General features: G+C 44.0%; 1 protein-coding gene across 1 annotated transcript; it reads left to right on the top strand.

The window, feature by feature from the left end:
* Window positions 1-746: 746 nt before the first annotated feature.
* N7496_008500 (glycoside hydrolase family 35 protein) lies at window positions 747-4,121 on the top strand (the record flags this gene model as incomplete). The annotated part of the gene is made up of 5 exons (XM_056701419.1): window positions 747-1,533; window positions 1,602-1,687; window positions 1,753-1,920; window positions 1,985-3,785; window positions 3,904-4,121. The coding sequence occupies 5 exons, from the start codon at window positions 747-749 to the stop codon at window positions 4,119-4,121; spliced, it is 3,060 nt and encodes a 1,019-aa protein (XP_056553482.1).
* Window positions 4,122-20,170: the final 16,049 nt, after the last annotated feature.

Genomic DNA, 20,170 nt, shown 5'->3' with positions numbered 1-20,170 from the left:
TTATTCACTTTTAAAGTTTTCCATATGGAGTGACACAAATCCGGGGTTGCTGTTATGATGGACACGGGCCCACCTAGGAGGAGGCCTTGTGATCGACAGCGGAGGGTGCTCACTGCCGACGCTGATCTGACCATCTCATTGGTTGACGGATCTAGGTCTGTAGGCCTCAGCCTGTGTCAGTGGTGTGGGCCTAATTCATCAAATGGAGAGAGAGACTTCCTACGCTGAAGGGATTACATCGAGTGAAATTTCATCGGTCCGATTCGACGGAGGTGAGAAACAAGTACACAATCTGCCGCGGGACCACCCAATCTGTGGTGACACCAAGCATTCATCTGCCAGAGAGGCGAACTATTATCCTCCATCAATAAAGGAATTTTGCAGTGACATTTTTAAAGGGCCTAGTGGTTTTTTATACCTAGCAGTTACTGATAGTGATTTACAAGTTCTATGCCATGTGGGCAACGGTAACATGCGTAAGCCGCAAGTGGCATTGAGGCACTGACACACCACTAAGACTAGATATCTTTGCTCCTCCTGTTTCTTGCTCCATGTTACGCTTCAAGGTAACCTGGCCCCATAAGAATTTACACCAATGGATGCGTCAACGCTAATTGTTGAAAGCGGGGAAGTCTTGGGCAAGGATTCTTCTTCCTCATTCATAACCCTATCTACGCTAAAAAATACATAAATGACCCTCGCGCTACAAGTTCATTGTTGTTTCACACCAGTACAATTCAGCTAAGATGTTGCTTCCGTGGAAAGAAAGTGTATCACCTTTACTCCTGCTCGCGCAGGTATGCAATGCCTATTCCAAGGTTTCCAGCCTGAAACCAAGAGAAGGAACCGCTGAAAGTGATCCCGTTATATGGGATTCTAATTCTATGATCATTGGCGGAGAGCGTCTCATGGTGTATTCAGGTGAATTCCACCCATTTCGCCTTCCCGTCCCCGGTCTTTGGCTGGATATCTTCCAGAAAGTGAAAGCGATGGGATTCACAGCAGTATCCTTCTACATCAACTGGGCCTTATTGGAGGGAGAGCCAGGGACCTTGAAAATGGATGGTGTGTTTGACTTGGAGCCATTTTTTGACGCCGCTGTTAAAACCGGGCTATACCTCATTGCGCGACCGGGGCCGTACATCAATGGAGAGGTCTCTGGAGGAGGATTTCCTGGTTGGATGCAACGTACCGAGGGAACCCTCAGAACTAACGCATCAGATTATCTGGATTCGACAAGAAATTACCTCCGAGACATGGCTGATATGATCAGAAAACACCAGATCACCGAGGGCGGTCCTGTGATTATGGTTCAGGTCGAGAACGAGTACACTATTTGTAAAGACTACACGAGTTCTTGCTTAAACAAAGAATACATGCAGTTCATCGAAGACCAGTACCACAATGCTGGAGTCAACATTCCTTTCAGCAACAATGATGTGGCTTCCATTGGCGATTTTGCTCCAGGAACGGGGGCTGGGGCAGTGGATGTCTATGGCGTTGATTTCTATCCCTTCGGCTATGGGCCTCTATGTGGGTTTATATTTTTCACTAACTACTCAACGGATTATGACTGAAGCGGGCTAACGATCTTACCTAAGGCACAAATCCGTCCAACTGGAACCGCACTCAGACCAGTCTGACCGGTCTGCCCTCTTGGACTATGAATCACACGACGCACGATTCAGTAAGCCCTTCGACGCCGATGATGATCAGTGAGTTTCAGGGAGGGAATTCAGATCCTTGGTATAGTGCCTATTGCGACTATGGACCGCAATTTTACCACCACTGCACGGACTGATAATCAATAGGGGAGGCGTCGGAGCTGATATGTGTGCGGCTCTACTCAACGAAGCATTCGAGCGAGTCTTCTACAAAAATGTCTACTCTATTGGAACCAGAATCCTGAACCTGTATATGGTAAGGAATTCTTAATTTGGCGATAATACCTCAACGGATTTCAACTTATGGGAAAGATATGCAGATCTTCGGGGGCACCAATTGGGGAAACTTGGGACATCCTCTAGGATACAGCTCCTATGACCTTGGGTCCGCAATTAGCGAGGACCGTCAAATCACTCGAGAAAAGTACAGCGAGGCTAAGCTTGAAGCCAACTTTCTTCGAGTTTCGCCGGCCTACTTGACCAGTGAACCACTAAATGGGTCTTATGGAATATTCACTGATGCCAGGGACCTTGCTGTGACTCCTTTGGTCGATGAAGGTTCTGGCACTTCATTCTATATTGTTCGTCACGGTAATTATATGTCCGATACACCGACTTCCTACCACTGGAGTGCCATAACAGACATGGGCAACGTGTCAGTTCCGCAGATTCAAAACTCTCTGACTTTATCTGGACGCGATTCCAAGATCCATGTGGCGGACTACATCGTTGGTGACATACACCTCTTCTATTCGTCAGCAGAGATCTTTTATTGGACTGATTCGAGTGACCGATCTTTATTGATACTATATGGTGGAGAAGGCGAAACCCATGAGTTTGCTGTCCCGGCAAGTCTCCCCAAGCCGACCATTACCGAAGGAAATCACGACGGGATCATTATTCGAGAACAAAACGAGTCCATTATCGTGAACTGGAAGGTCACTTCCACGCGTAGCACGATCAACTTTGGGAACAGACTAGAAGTTCTGTTGCTGTGGCGGAATGAAGCATATAATTACTGGGTACTTAACTCGACACTTTCGACTTCCGTGACGCCGTACCGCAAAGGGTCGCCGCTTATTGTAAGTGGAGGATACCTCATGCGCAACGTATCTATTGATGACGGAACTATCAACCTCTGCGGTGACGTGAATCAAACTACAAAGATCGAGGTCTTGGCAGGGGCTCCAGCAGGTGTTAAGCGAATTTCTTTCAACGGGGAGACATTGAAAACAAAGCGTGGAACGAACAACCGTCTATCGGCCATGGTGAATTATGAAAAGCCTAATATTCAATCCCTCGATCTTCGCACAATGAAGTGGAAGTACATCGACACCCTCCCCGAAATTGGAAGATCCTATGCCGACGACCTATGGACGAGGTGCATACTCAATACATCAAAAAATCCTCGTTCGATAACAACACCGACGTCGCTATATGCCAGTGACTACGGATACCATGCTGGTTCATTAATCTACCGCGGGAATTTTACTGCCAATGGAGGTGAGGAACTCTTTTCAATCACCACTCAAGGTGGAAATGCCTACGGACATTCGGTGTACCTTGGATCCACATTCCTGGGTTCTTGGCGTGGCTCATCGGGCGCAGCGAGTCATGATCAGACATTCTCGATTCCCCGACTCAAGGCTGGATCACACTACATCTTCACAGTTGTGATTGACCATATGGGACTTGACATGAACTTCTTCGTTGACTCGGACGAAATGAAAACCCCACGTGGCATCCTGAATTATAACCTGACTGGTCACTTGGAGCCGTCTGATATCTCATGGAAGATGACCGGCAACCTTGGGGGCGAAAAATATAAGGACCCGAGCCGTGGACCTTTAAACGAGGGAGCATTATACGCTGAACGACAAGGCTATCACTTACCAGGCGCTCCCACCACAGGGTGGGAAACTCGGTCTCCAATCGATCAAGGACTTGATCAAGCCGGCCTCGGGTTCTTTGTGACTACCTTTGATCTAGATATTCCAGTGGGCTGGGATATACCCATGGCTTTGACCTTCACTAACAACACACATCTGCGCCTAGATATCTCTGAACTGGAGGCCTATCGGGTTCAGGTATTTGTGAATGGCTGGCAATTCGGTGAATATGGTAAGTAAACCTTAGTCTCATCGCCCTTATCTCTAAACATGGATGCCTAAGTCACCCGAAGTCTCGAAAGCATCACTATGTCCGAAGTAAACATTCGACTAATGTCCGCGTTTGGCAGTGAACAATATCGGTCCGCAAGTAGCATTTCCCATTCCGGAAGGCATATTGAACCACAACGGGACGAATTATCTTGCATTGAGTTTGTGGGCTCAAGATAAATCCGGGGCTAAGATCGAGGGTCTGACCCTTGAACCTACGGCGTATATCAAGTCAGGATACGCTAAGCCACAGCTCTCGCCCGGTGTATCGTGGACACGCAGACCAGGTGCTTACTGATAAATTCGAATTTAAATTCATTTATCCTCAGTCTGGAGATATTCTACCTATATATCGAGGGAAATGTTCCGAATTGGGTCTTCGCTAGTATTTGGCTTAAGAGAAACCAGAAGACTGTAATTGCACTATACAGAAGATCTCGAAAACAAGTTATCCCTTGATGCTTAAACTTTGTTTCTTGGTCCGATACCGAAACTATATTGATCTATATTACGGATAAACTGTGAATTACTTTTATATAAGAAAAGTTCCTTCCTAGAGCGATCGTATTACGTATAATTCTTTAAGTAATACTTACGTTAATTCTACTACTTTATGGCGGTCTTTAAGATAGTAGACGATATACTCCGGGTTATATATCTCCTATTTAATATCTAAGAGTGAAGGATCGAGCTACTTATTAATTTCTAAAATATTAATAGTCACAAAAATTTCACTACGAGCACTATTAAATATTATTATTTTTAAGACCTTTTTCGTTACTCTTATACTATACCTACCTTAAATTTAAGCTCTCTAATTTTAGTACTACCTATATTATTTATATAGCCATTAAGGGTACCTAGCTCACGCGTAGCTATAAAAGGTTTACATAGACCTAAAAAGTTCTAACTAATTTTAAGTATATTATTAACTAACTCGTTATAAGATACCCGACCTTATAGATAGTATATAATAAGTCCTATAGGACTTATAAAAATCTAGTCCTACTCCTATAGGATAGATCTAAGTCCCGTTAGTCCTATAGGACCTTATCTCTTACTTCTTCCGTAGGAGTCCCGCTAAGCCTATATTTTTATATAAAGGAAGTAGTTTTATTAGGGTTACCTTATAATATAGCCTCACATGATATCTATGCCGATATTACGGAGGGCCTCTTCCTCTAATAACTACCTCACGAGAGTTAGTTACTTACCTCTATAGATAGCTCGTTATCTCTCACGTAGTTAAGTCTTAATTTTATTTCACGTCCTTCCCTATAGTAATAGAACCGATAAGCCTTAACTATATTACTCTCTACTATAACCTTTAGCTAGTCTAGTAGTATTACTTCTACCCTACTTAACTCTACTTAGTCGCTAGCCTATATTTAGGAAACTATAGGTATAGTAGACTATATAAGTTAGTTAGGGTAAATATAGAGAGATAGGGCTAGATACCTTAAATTAGATATAGCGGAGACTAATCTCTACTATAGAAGGCCTTAAGTAGACTAGTAAGATAATAATAATCTCGAGAAAAACTGTGAGCTATTGTCGGACTCTAGGCGGTGACCATAAAGTCGTGGTAGTAAATACTCAACGTAGTGTCTGAATACACGGTTATGAGTCTATCGGTCGTGCGCACTTCTTATGTAGAAGGAGAAGTACCACGATTGTGGAAGAGTACCACTGACCTAGAAGAGAGATCACAAAGGATGATAAACTTGATTCAATTTAACTAGGTAATATAGTAGTATTTATATCACAAGAAACATAGCAAAAGATCACATGATAAATCAACAGAATCAGAGTGTTGAGAGTCTCTTGCTTAGGTAGGCAATCATATGCGAGATCGTTGAGGATCAATCTGTTAGATCTTTATAGAAGAAGATCTATATGTAGAGAGGGGTTATATGAGTGGGTCCTTCGTCATGTGACCCTATAATATCTATATATTGATATACCCCCTTAGTTCTCGATGTGTGATAAGAATGAGAGCAAAGTGAGAACTAAATAAGAGAAAAGAGAAAAATAAGGACTAGATAGGAGGTGATATCTCTATGCCTAGTTATCTGATGAAATCGTTATGCTTCTGCCTAGGTAGGCGTTTAGTAAGACCGTCTGCGGGTATATCGGTGGTTTTGACCTATTAGATAGATAGGCGCTTTGCCTATACCTCTTGACGAATCTATAGGCGGTTGATATCTACGTGACGAAGTTTGGTCTGAAAGACTGATTTCTCGCGATTTAATAGGTTAACGGTTTACTTATTATCGTAATTTAACACTTCTAGTTAGTCGGTATTGAATTCGATGAATGAGAAGAGACGTTTAACCTAGTATAGCTATTTAGCTGTATGTGATATAGCTAGTAATTTAGCTTCTGTAGTTAACGTGGTAATCGTCTTCTGCTTACGAGATTTCTACTCGATTAGACCACTAAATAATAAGAAGATGAAACCTTCTGATAACTTCCTATTAAGATTATCGGTAAAGCTTATATCGGACGAAGTAGTGAAGATCTGGTAATCTGATTAGCTATCACTAAAATAGATAGCTAGGTCTTTCGTCCTATATAGGTATAAAATTAGGTAGTCGATAGTAGCTAGGTACTTCTTATTATAGTGTGTGAGAGATTTAGCTAGTAGCTAATTAGTAAAAGCGGTGTCTAGTCTAGTCTATATAGTAGGGAAAAGGGTCGAACTATACTTCTGCTAGTATAGTTTAACGGTTAATTAGTTAATTTAACTAGTGATCAGATCAAGATATTAATTGCTGACTAGTGGTGTATTAGGCGGTTTCCTGCCTAGGAGGTTAAATTTAGTAGCGATCTTTTTAATATAAGCTAATTGGTTTAGCTAGGTCTTTCGCTGTTATCGGTTTCTAATAATTCGAATACCGATAAATTATGTAAGTTCGCTATAGTCCTTTATCTTAAAGCGTTATGAGAGAAGTTGCTTTATCTGGTGAGCGTGTAAGCTCTTACTTCGGTGGTAGGTAGCTAGGAAGTCGTTAATGAATACTATAATAACTATACGATTATCGGTGTAAAGTATAGGATCTTTAGGATAAGATTTAAAGCCTAGTGAGAGAAGTATCTCTTTCACGTCGTCTTCCTATCGTTTACTAGCGATTCGAAGACTATATATGTCACGGGCTGTTGCCCGATATTGGTCACGTGTATCACGGAACCTTGGCATGTTGACATGGAGAACACGCGGGACGAACCTTTCTTCCCTAAGCTTTTTGTAAACAGCATGTTGGCCTAGTTAGATTGAATTAAGTCTTACTTCAGCCCCTCACATACAAAAAGCTTCCTTCTACACCTAGAAGTACCACTGGTTATTAGAAAGCCCTAGGAAGACGACCTAGGCGCTCATTAGAAACACCCCTGAATCCCCGGCGATTCAGTGACGGCCACACAACGGAACGGAACCCTCGCGTATAAGGCCTTAGTGCTCGAGACGTATTGGAAAGCCCTAGAAGATCTCAATTCCTAGGCACATTAGAACATTGGAACGGAATATAAGCGAATAGCAACCGAAACGGTACCGGTCGCTACCCATAGGACCCTCGACGCGAAGCCGATTGAGAAACGAAGAACGCACGAATAAACCGCTACACACGGCAGAGAATGGCAAGAAATAGCGAATCGTCTAGTCCCCCTAGTTAGGCTCAGACATTAATGCAGCAAATCGCCCAGAGCCACGCCGTATACGAGAGTGCTACCACAGCACAGAACGAACGGAACACCGCGCAAGACGAACGGATCGAAAAACTTGAGGCATTACTCCAGAACATATCAATCCCTAGCAAAACACCGCCGAATCCCTCTCGAATCGAAACCGAGGTCACGCAGGATAGAACAGGGATAGCTATACAACGCCCTCGGCCACGACTACCGGACCCAGCGATGTTTGCAGGGAGCTCTTCGGAGTGGCCATCCTGGCGAACAGTGATGGAAAACAAGCTAGCAGTAGACGGCGAAGCTATCGGGAGCCCACAAGATCAATTCGCGTACGTCTTCTCTCGGCTAGAAAAGCTAGCCCTAAAGAACACCAATTCGTTCGTGAAAACACAGCGAAACGACCGCGAACCACGACAGCTTCTTGACTACCTCGAAAACATCTATGGCGACCCGAACATCAAAGCAAGAGCAGCAAGACGGCTTCACCTAATACGACAACGCGAAGACCAGTCCTTCGCGAGGTTCCTACCTTAGTTAGAAAGGGAATTCGCTGACGCAGGCGCTTTTGAATGGCCTGACGAGCCTAAGCGGCAAGTTTTGCTAGCTTCGCTTAACCGAAAAATGACCGAAACGCTACGGTATCGCGGCGTCCCTAGTACCTTTTCGGAGTTAATCACACGACTCCACGAGATTAGTGTAGACAACGACACCCTGGATATTAATCGTACTCGGAATACACGCTCTAAGAGAACGACTGACGAGATGGACTGGACCCCTACTGTCTCTGTAAACCGTACCGAACCGCGTACGAAACCCCAACGATTCGAGAAGGAATACCCTAAGCAAGCGAAATGGGTCAGCTAGGACGAACTGGATAAGCGACGGGCCGAAGGGAAATGCTTACGATGCGGGAGATCCGGACACCTTATCGCGAGGTGCGCACTCCTACCGGCGCAACCGCCGAATAGTACACGTACCGCTACCAGTTCGAGCAAGAAAAGACGTGAGCGTACGGTCAATGTGAAGAAGGCAAGGCCTACAAGTGATAGCGAGTCAGTCACGACGGCTTCCGACAACGAAGATGTGACTACTGAGGACGATTCGGGAAAAGAATAGCTCCTGTTCTAAGCCGCGAGTAGGAGCGGAAGGGGGTCGAGAAGCTACTTAAACGTGAGACATTACCGTTTATAGTCGATGCTAGAGTGAATGGAATCCAATTTACACAAGCTCTCGTCGATAGCGGCTGCCGCTGCTATGCAACGGTAAACGAGTCTTTAGTCTAGTCGCTCGACCTTCCGCGCATTAAGATACAGCCACGAGTCCTTGACGGAGTGGTACCGAACCAGTGCCGAATCACCCACATTACCCATTTCGACCTCGATGTCCACGGCCAGCAACAAGGCCGCGTATTTGCCTATATTATCGGACCACAAAGCGATAGTATGATACTTGGGGACCCATAGCTACACGACGTGAACGGACGATATTCGGCAAGGAAAGGATACCTAGACATCTTCACAAGGTCTGGGGAGCGGACAAGATGTTGGAACCGCGCGGATCGCACTATCGGGCCTGATGGAGTAAAGAGACTACGCGTCGTGCAGGTTAAGGCATCATCTATACAGCAACTCGTACGTAGCGTACCGGATGCGGATCGTTTGCGAATCGGCAGGGTTTCGCTAGACGATATTGAGAGAGCATTACGACCTAAGAAGCACATCGACCCAAAGGATAAGCTACCGAAACACTACTGGCGATGGCTAGCCGCCTTCAGCCAACAGTTAGCCGACTAGCTACCTCCGCACCGGCCAGGAATCGATCATAAGATCCCTCTGAAACGCGACCGAAACGGTTTCGAAGAGCCACCACCATATGGTCCTCTCTACGGCATGAACAAAGAGGAACTTCTTTACCTACGGAAAACGTTGACAGACCTACTCGGGAAGAACTTTATACGGGTGAGCCAATCACCTGCAGCAGCACCAATCTTGTTAGTTAGAAAGCCAGGTGGTGGCGTACGATTTTGCGTTGACTACCGAGGGTTAAACGAACAAACGGTGAAGGATCGCTACCCTCTACCGTTGATTCGCGAGACGCTGCGGAATATGGGGCACGCCCGCTGGTTCACGAAACTCGATATCATCGCAGCTTTCCATAAGATCCGCATTCACCCCGGAGAAGAATGGAAGACAGCATTCCGGACGCGATATGGGCTCTACGAGTGGAACGTTACCCCGTTCGGATTAACAGGCGCGCCGGCGACGTTCCAGAGGTACATTAACCAGACTCTGCGAGAGTACTTAGATGATTTCGTGTCGGCATACGTTGACGATATAATCATCTACACCAACGGAACGCTAGCGGATCACCGCCGAAAGGTTGGCGATGTGCTACAGAAACTAATGGACGCGGGTCTACAATGCGATATTGCGAAATCGGAGTTCGAGCAGGGCTCAGTGAAGTATCTTGGCTTTATCGTCGAAGCTGGAAAGGGGATCCGCGTTGACCCAAAGAAGGTAGAGGCTATCAGAGCATGGGAGAGGCCGAAGTCTATACGAGACGTGCGAAGCTTCATTGGATTTGCGAACTTCTACCGACCGTTTATACCACGATTCGCCGACCTTTCGGCACCGTTAACACGGCTAATGAAGAAAGACGCTATTTTCAAATGGGACGATGACTGCCAGCAGGCCTTCACGGAACTGAAAGAGCTCTTTATAAACGCACCAATCTTAGCACACTTCGAAGAGGATCGCCAAACAGTCGTGGAAACCGACGCTTCTGGATGGGCAACTGGGGCGGTTCTATCGCAACGTGGCCCCGACGGACAACTACGGCCATGCGCCTACCTATCCCAGAAGCTATCTCCAGCAGAGTCAAACTACGAGATTCATGATAAGGAGCTTCTAGCGATTATACGCGCCTTGCGCGAATGGAGACCTGAGCTGAAAATGGTGCCTAGATTCACCATCGTAACAGACCATAAGAACCTTCGATACTTCGGCAAAGCACAACACCTGAACGAACGGCAAATGCGTTGGGCAGATCTCCTAACAGAGTTCGATTTCGACCTTCGTTATCGCCCTGGCAAGCTTGCAGTAAGGCCGGACGCATTATCACGACGGAGCCAGGATATGCCTAAGAGTATCACTGACGAAAGGCTATCGAATCGCTTCCGAATCCTACTCAAAAGGGTCAAGATCAAAACAGGACGGCTAGACCCTCAACCAGCCGACGACCAACCTAGTGAGGGGATTGACTTTGAAAGAGATATCCCTCTCTTTGAAGAACCAGAACTACAGACGGAATGGAAAAGAGCAAGGGCGTCCGACTCGATCTACCAACGAATCTCCTACGCTTTGCTAAAGGGAGAGCGCCGAATTGCTGCCGAAACGAACATTAAAACAAGCCTATCTGAGTGCCATCTAGACGATCGGGGACTGCTCCATTTCAGACAACGGATCTGGATCCCTGATAACGAAGTCCTACGCACGGGAATTATACAGAAGATCCACGATTCACACGTCACAGCGCACCCAGGACGAGACGCTACCTATTCGATACTATCTCGACGGTTTTTCTGGCCAGGGGCAGCGAAGGACGTACGACGTTTCCTTCGTAACTGTACAATCTGTGGACGGAGCTCAGTATGGCGAGACACAAGACATGGGTTATTAAAACCACTACCAATTCCCCAGCGAATCTGGGCCGAAATATCAGTGGACTTCATTACCGGGCTACCACCCTCAGGATCCACGGGAGCAACAAACTGTATGGTGATAACAGATCGGTTGACAAAGGGCGTGATTCTAGTCGGAATGAGGAATACAACAGCAGAGGATGTAGCAGAGGTGTTCCTCACACACTTCTATATGCATCATGGGGTACCACTAGCGATTGTGAGCGACCGCGGCCCCCAATTCGTGAGTTCTTTCTGGGGAAGGGTATGCGAAAGGCTATCGATTCAACGCCGATTATCCACTGCTTTCCACCCCCAGACCGACGGTGCAACAGAACGTGCCAATCAGGAGATCGAACGAATTCTACGTGTGTTCACGACGTACGCACAGGATAACTGGAAAGATCTACTACCAATAGTCGCAGTGGCAATTAATAATCGTGATGCCGCTTCAACAGGAATCTCGCCATTCTTCTTCACCCACGGCTACCACATTGACCCGATTGGTATCGACGAAGCAGGGCAGCTACAGGACGCCCTGACCCAACCACGAAAGACAGGCGAAACCTTCGTGAATCGCCTACGAGAAGCCACCGATTGGGCCCAGGCCGCTATTGCTTCTGCACAGGCCCTTCAAGAAGAGCAAACGAACCGACGTCGACAGGCTGCGCCTATCTATAAGAAGGATGACTGGGTTTGGCTAAACCTTCGGAATGTACGCACGCAGCGACCGTCAAAGAAGTTAGATTGGCTACATGCTCGATACCGAGTAGTAGACGTTCCGTCACCGTTTACAGTCCGACTCGATGTGCCTACTGGTATACACCCAGTGTTCCACATCGAGTTAGTCCGCCCAGCGGCAACGGACCCGTTCCCATCCCAAGTAGTGGACGATTCGCAGCCACCACCGCTGCTAGTCGACGGGGAGGAGGAATACGACGTTGAGCGAATCCTAGCTATACGACGGAGGAAGATTGGGCGAGGATATCGTGACGAAGCGCTAGTGAAATGGAGAGGATGGGCGGAACAGACGTGGGAAAGACTAGACTCGGTCCAAAACTGCAGCGCGTTGGATGCCTTTGAGGAGCAATACGGCCCCGTTTCGGATGTGATTCGCCAACAAATCGACACCGGAACCCATGTCGTCGTACCCCTAACGAAGTTAAGGCTAGGAGGGGGTATTGTCACGGGCTGTTGCCCGATATTGGTCACGTGTATCACGGAACCTTGGCATGTTGACATGGAGAACACGCGGGACGAACCTTTCTTCCCTAAGCTTTTTGTAAACAGCATGTTGGCCTAGTTAGATTGAATTAAGTCTTACTTCAGCCCCTCACAATATACTGCCTTATGTAGGCGAAGGACCTTAGTCTTTCGTCCTAAACCTAGTGGGTACTAGTAGTATACTTCTTCTTTAAGATCGCTATTTAGGAAAGCGTTAATAGTATCTATTTAAAAGGTCTCGAGGTTAAAATACGTGATGATCGCTATAAGCGTGCGAAAGGTCCTAGTAGCGAGCGTACTAGTACGCGGGTCTTCTAATTCGTCTAGTATCTATATATCTCCGCGTACGTATAGACGTGCTTTAAAGCGTATAAGGTATCCTGATTCGTTAGATTTATAGGTAAAGACCTATCTTATTAGTATAAGCTAGTGGCGTGGGTAATCTGATTGGTTAAGATCTTTGTAATTCGATTGGTGTATATATCTAACGAGATCTTTATTAATAGGTTCGAATGCGTGTATATCTAGAAGCTTATTGAATTCGATTCGTATAGCTTATCGGAATTAGTTTTCGAAAGGATGACTAGCTAATTAGTGGTAGCTAGGTAGTGGTAGTGGAATTAATAAGATCGTAATCTTTGGTTATTGGTATTGATTAGATAAGAAAGCTTAGAGATAGGTTATAAGGGATAAGTAAGGGCGTTTTCTCTCACTTTCGTCGTCGGTTAAGTCGGAATCTAATCGTGGGCGTTTAGTTAGTATATTGAGAGGTTTATATCCAGAAGGATCGAAGTTTGTATTATTAATTAAGACGAAAGGGACTATATCCTCTAGTTCTGATTCGCTAGAACTTATCGATTCGTCTGATTTCGGTTTAAGCGGTGGTATGATTAGTTAATCTCCGAGGATTTCGTCTGTTAGTGTAGGTGTGGCATGATCGATATTGATAGTAGGACTACTACTACTTCTATCCCCGAGATCTTGTTATACCGGTTGGTTGAATAGGATATCTATATCTATAAGGATTTGATTAATCTCTTCGTCGTTAAGGGTATTAATCTATTAAGATAGATTAGTTTCCTTATAGATTTAGATACGTTAATTAGGTAGCGAAGGATTATAGGATTCTGCCTCGTTAAATTAGACGTCTCGTGTACGAATTATACGTCGTTTAGTAGATATCTAGATACGCTAGATATTATAGGCTTTATAACCTACTAGATAGCTAATAGTAATACTTAGTGCTAGCTTAGCTAGTCTAGGTAGCTTAGTAATACGTATATAAGCTTTATATCTAAAGATTCGAATATATAAGAGATCTAGCTTTACCTATAGCTAATATAGTACGTTTTTACCGAGGTAGGTAGTAAGCGCTTTGTGTAGGGACTACTAATCTAGTATACGGTGAGGTAGGCGGTTTTGAATATAGACGGTAGTTCTAGCTGCTTTATGCTAGAGATAGCTTAGTAGGTTTGAATCGATAATTATCTGCCTAGCTATCTTTGAAATTAATACGCCATAACGCTTAGCGTAGCCGTTTTAGTTAGGTTAGTAGGGCGGTGTAGTTTCTAGGTTAATACTACGTGATTATGCTTCTTAATCGAAGAATTTAGATAGAGATCTCTCGTTATCTGAATAGATAGTAAGTACGCGTAGGTTAAATTAGTTATTGATGAAATCGATCTATTCGTAGAGAGATTATATTAAATCTACCTTAGTAGATAGATCTTCCGCTAGTTAGTATTTAGTGATAGGATCTATAGAGTGAGATAGGTAGGTCGTTTTGCCTAAGGATAGTTCGAAGTGTATAAGATCCTAATATAGAGATTCGAAAGGGCGATTATACTGTATAGGTCGTCGAGAGATTTAACGATGCGAATTAGCTAGTTTATATATCTTATAGTGGTTAATAGGCGAAGATATATCTTTAATAGTGATACCTAATAAGTGCTCTAGTAGATAAGATAGGACGTCCTTGCTAACGTGTCCTAGTCGTCTATACTATAGGTCGATTATCCTATCTAGCTACTTCTTGGTATATAAAGAAGATAGGGTAACCTTACTAAATTACTTAGTAATAGGTATAACTTAATCGTGTGAGATAGAAGTAAGAGATAAGTAAGAGGTTAGTGAAATATAAGCGTAGTTAGTAGTAGATCGGTTAGTGGTTAAATCATCCTATCGAATTAGGTAGATACCTAATTTCTGTTACGCGTAGCCGACCGGTTACTGTGAGTTAGAACGTTCACGGGTTCTACTTACCTCGTTCTAACTACGGATCCTAAGAGTATCTCGTAACCGTACCGTTACTATGTAAAGCCTTACGTCGGGTTCGGGTCCTATTGAGTATTCTTGCAGAACGTGCTAGAAGTGCGCGCTAAGTAAGTCAATCACTAAGTGTTACTACTAAGTGAATCCCCTACTTATAGGTTAGTTTATCTTAAAGGTGAACTATAAAGTGTAAAGTACTAAAGGTAGTAACTAAGTAATAATATATAATTGATCGCGAAGAACTAAATATATGATACTAGAATAAGTGTCCTTATATATCTAGTCCTTCCTATCGGCGGTAAGTCCGGGACTTATCGCTAATACGTTCCGCACTCATTACTGATGAGCCTAGGCCTATCGCTGATAAGTCCTCGTTACGTGTTCCTGAGTGGTTCTGGTATCGTAATAATAGCGTTACCTATTAATCATCCTTTGACTAGGATGTTAGTCACGTGATTGCTTTAGTCTTTATAACGTAATAATTATCCCTTTATAACGTTATCTAATCCGGTCCCTTACTAACTAATCTAAGTTAATTAGGTATTAGTATTCCTTCCCCCCGTATTAGCGCCGTTACGTGAGAGTTCCGTAATATTATCCCCTCCTTCCGTAGGTCTTTATCCTTAAAGATCCTTTAAATAGCGTCCTTCCCCTAGCTCTCCTTTTTAGTGAGTCTTCTTCTCCCTATAATATCCTTTCGTTATATTAACTATATCTTCTAAGGCGTCTGTTCGTAAGAACGCTTTAACTCGTCGTATTAAAGACGAGGGTTTCGAATCCGTAGTTCCTTACGATCGTTACGTTCGTCTTAAACGAGTATATATCCGCGCTGACTGTTCTGACCGCTGTAGTGATTATGTTCGCGGAGGTAGTGATATTAAGTGTACTATATCGAATCCTTCCTTTACCGATGCCGAATAGCGTCGATTGGTTAGGTCCTAAAATCAAATTAAAGAGGAAGAAGAGGCTATTCTTACTAAACTCCTTTACCTTCGAAAATAAAAGCGGTTATTATAAAAGCGTGCTAGTAATTTTATTACTCGGGACTATAAGGAGGTTACTGAGCTTAAAGAGCTTAAACGCCGCGAGGCTAAAGAGCGTAAGCGTCTTAAAAAAGAGCGTGTTGAGTTTAAGCAAAATAAACGTGATATAGAGAGCGCCTGTACCGCGACCGGTGTATCTTAATCTGCTTCCCTAACTAATAGTTAAGTTCTTACGGCGACGTTAGAGGATCCTACCCTAACTTAGCTGTTAAATGATCCGTCGTTTTCCTAGGTCGACCTAGACACTGCCTTACTAGGCGAGGCCCCTAGCTCCCCTTATCCTGCTGGTGAAACCGTCGAACCAGCCGGTAGTAACCTATTAGGTTCCTGATAGGTTCCTATATATTTTCCGAGGTATCGTATCCTTTCTATTTTACTAGGTAGTAAGGTTTTCCGCTAACTTTGTTCGTTACTAGGATCTCCTCGACCTTATATTCGTTTTCCGTTTCTTCTTCGATCTTAATATTAGTAGCGATTTCGGCGTTTTTTAGTGCTTTTTCTAGTAATAAGATATAAAAGGTTATATAAATACGTCGTATACTATCGGGTAGCTTTAGACGATAATTAAGTGGTCCTGTTTTTTCTATAATTTTAAATAGTCCTAATTTAAGGTAGTCGAGTTTCGCGCTAGGTCGTCTAGTACGAATATTACGTCGTAAGAGGTAAACTTTCTCCCCCTTTTAAAAGTCTAGCGCCTCCTAGCGCGATTAGTCGTAATAGAATTTTATGTGTAGATTTAGAAACTCGATGTCTCGTGAAAGTTAAAGGTAAAGTTACTGTCGGACTCTAGGCGGTGACCATAAAGTCGTGGTTATACACATAAGACGATAGTGTGCATAAGGATTGGTAAATACTCAATATAGTGTCTGAATACACGGTTATGAGTCTATCGGTCGTGCGTACTTCTATAAAGGAGAAATACCACGATTGTGGAAGAGTACCACCGATCTAGAAGAGAGATCAAAAGGAATGATAAACTTAATTCGATTTAACTAGGTAACATAGCAGTATTTATATCACAAGAAACATAGCAAAAGATCACATGATAAATCAACAGAATCAGAGTGTTGAGAGTCTCTTGCTTAGGTAGGCAATCATATGCGAGATCGTTGAGGATCAATCTGTTAGATCTTTATAGAAGAAGATCTATATGTAGAGAGGGGTTATATAAGTAGGTCCTTCGTCATGTGACCCCACAACATCCACATGTTGACACACCCCCTCAGTTCTCGATGTGTGATAAGAATGAGAGCAAAGTGAGAACTGAATGAGAGAAAAGAGAATGACTAGCTAGGAGGTGGTATCTCTATGCCTAGTTATTTAATGAATTCGATATGCTTCCGCCTAGGTAGGCACTTGGTAAGACCGTCTACGGGCATGTCGGTGGTCTTTACCTATTGGATAGATAGGCGCTTTGCCTGTACCTCTTGACGAATCTATAGGCGGTTGATATCCACGTGACGAAGTTTGGTCTGAAATACTGATTTCTCGCGATTCAATAGGTCAACGGTTTGCTTGTTATCGTAATTTAATACTTCTTGCTGTTGAGTGTTGAATTCGATGAATTCGAATAGCCGTTTAACCTAGTATAGCTGCTTAGCTGCGTGTGAGATAGCTAGCAATTTAGCTTCTGTGGTAGATGTGGTTATCGTCTTCTGCCTGCGAGATTTCCACTCGATTGGACCACTAAATAATGAGAAGATGAAACCTTCTGATGACTTCCTATCAAGATGATTGGCAAAGCTTATATTAGACGAAGTAGTGAAGATCTGGTAATCTGATTAGCTGCCACCAAAGCAGATAGCTAGGTCTTTCGTCCCGTATAGGTAGGAAATTAGGTGGTTAATAGTAGCTAGGTGCTTCTTATCGTAGCGTGTGAGAGATTTAGCTAGTAGCTGATTGGCGAAAGCGGTGTCTGGTCTAGTCCATACAGTAGGGAAAAGGGTTGAACCACACTTCTGTTGGTATAGTTTAACGGTTGATTGGTCGATTTGACTAGAAACGATAGGGTCAAGACGTTGATTGCTAACTAGTGGTGTATTAGGCGGTTTCCTGCCTAGGAGGTTGAATTTAGTAGCGATCTTTTTAATGTAGGCTGATTGGTTTAGCTAGGTCTTTCGTCGCTGTCGGTCGCGTATAATTCGAATACCGATGAATTGGGTAAGTTTACTATAGTCCTTTATCTTAAAGCGTTGTGAGAGAAGCTGCTTTATCTGTTGAGCGTGTAAGCTCTCATTTCGGTGGTAGGCGGCTAGGAAATCGTCAACAAACACCATAATAACCATACGATTATTAGTGTAAAGCGTAGGGTCTTCAGGATAGCTTTTAAAGCCTAGTGAGAGAAGTATTTCTTTCACGTCGTCTTCCCATCTCTTACCAGCGATTCGAAGACTATATACTACCTTATGTAGGCGTAGGACTATTGACTTTCGTCCTAGTCCTGGTGGGTATCGGTAGTACACTTCCTCTTTAAGATCACTGTTTAGGAAAGCGTTGACGGTATCTATCTGAAAGGTCTCTAGGTTAAAATGCGTGATGATTGCTATAAGCGTGCGAAAGGTCCTAGCAGCAAGCGTATAAGTACGTGGGTCTTCTAGTTCGTCTGGTGTCTGTGTATCTCCGCGTACGTATAGACGCGCTTTGAAGCGTGTGAGGTATCCTGATTCGTCAGATTTATAGGTAAAGACCCATCTCATTGGTATGAGCTGGTGGCGTGGGCAATCCGATTGGTTTAGACCTTTGCAATTCGATTGGTGTGTAAAGCTGATGAGGTCTTTGTTGATAGGTTCGAATGTATGTATGTCTAGAAGCTTATTGAATTCGATTCGCATAGCTTGTCGGAATTAGCTTTCGAAAGGATGACTAGCTAATTGGTGGTAGCTAGGTGGTGGCGGAGGAATTGATGAGATCGCAATCTTTGGTTGTTGATGTTGATTGGATGAGAAAGCTTGGATATAGGTTGTGAGGGATACGTGAGGGCGTTTTCTCTCACTTTCGTTATCGGTATTAGAGTCAGAACGTGGGCGTTTAGTTGGTATATGAAGAGGTTCATATCCAGAAGGGTCGAAGTTTGTGTTATTAATTAAGACGAAAGGGACTATATCCTCTGGTTCTGATTGGCTAGAACTCATCGATTCGTCTGATTTTGGGTCGAGCGGTGGTGTGATTGGTTGATCTCCGAGGATTTCGTCTGTTAGGATCTCGTCTGTTGGTATAGGTGTGGTATGATCGATGTTGATAGTAGGACTACTACTACTTCCACCCCCGAGATCTTGCTGCACCGGTTGGTTGAGGTTGAATGGGATATCTATATTTTCGAGTATTTGATTGATCTCCTCCTCGTCAAGGGTATCAATCTGTTGAGATAGATTGGTTTCCTCATAGATTTGGATGCGTTGGTTGGGTAGCGAAGGATTGTAGGATTCTTCCTCGTTGAATTGGACGTCTCGTGCACGAATTACACGTCGTTTGGTAGGTATCCAGATGCGCCAGATGTTATAGGCTTCATAACCTACTAGATAGCTAATAGTAGCACGTGGTGCTAGCTTAGCTAGTCTAGGTAGCTTAGTAATGCGTACATAAGCTTTACATCTAAAGATTCGAATGTGTGAGAGATCTAGCTTTGCCTATAGCTAATGTGGTGCGTTTTCACCGAGGTAGGTAGCAAGCGCTTCGTGTGGGGATTGCCAATCTAGTGTGCGGTGAGGTAGGCGGTTTTGAATATAGACGGTAGTTCTAGCTACTTCATGCCAGAGATAGCTTAGTAGGTTTGAATCGATAATCATCTGCCTAGCTATCTTTGAAATTAATGCGCCATAACGCTCAGCGTAGCCGTTTTGGTCAGGTTGGTAGGGCGGTGTGGTTTCTAGATAGATACCACGTGATTGTGCTTCTTGATCGAAGAATTTAGATAGAGATCTCTCGTCATCTGAATGGATAGTGAGGACGCGTAGGTTGAATTGGTGTTGTACGAAATCGATCTGGTCGTAGAGAGATTGGGTCGAATCGGTCTTGGTAGATAGATCTTCTGCCAGTTGGTATTTAGTGATAGGGTCCACAGAGTGAGATAGGTAGGTCGTTCTGCCTAAGGATGGTTCGAAGTGTATAAGATCCTAATGCAGAGATTCGAAAGGGCGATTGTACTGCATAGGTCGTCGAGAGATTTGACGATGCGAATTAGCCAGTTTACATATCTCGCAGTGGTTGATAGGCGAAGATATATCTTTGATGGTGATGCCTGATGAGTGCTCTGGTAGATAAGATAGGACGTCCTTGCTAACGTGTCCTAGTCGTCTATGCTATAGGTCGATTGTCCTATCTAGGTGCTTCTTGGTGTGTGAAGATAGGGCAACCTTGCTAAATTGCTCAGTGATAGGTGTAACTTGATCGTGTGAGACAGAAGTAAGAGATAAGTGAGAGGTAGATGAAATATAAGCGTGGTTG

This window comes from Penicillium cataractarum (assembly GCF_028827025.1).
Source record: "Penicillium cataractarum strain IBT 29864 chromosome Unknown utg000007l, whole genome shotgun sequence".
In the NCBI taxonomy this organism is placed as follows: Eukaryota; Fungi; Ascomycota; class Eurotiomycetes; order Eurotiales; family Aspergillaceae; genus Penicillium; species Penicillium cataractarum.
Note: the sequence above shows the minus strand (reverse complement) of the source record. Positions and strands in the feature narration are given on the sequence as shown.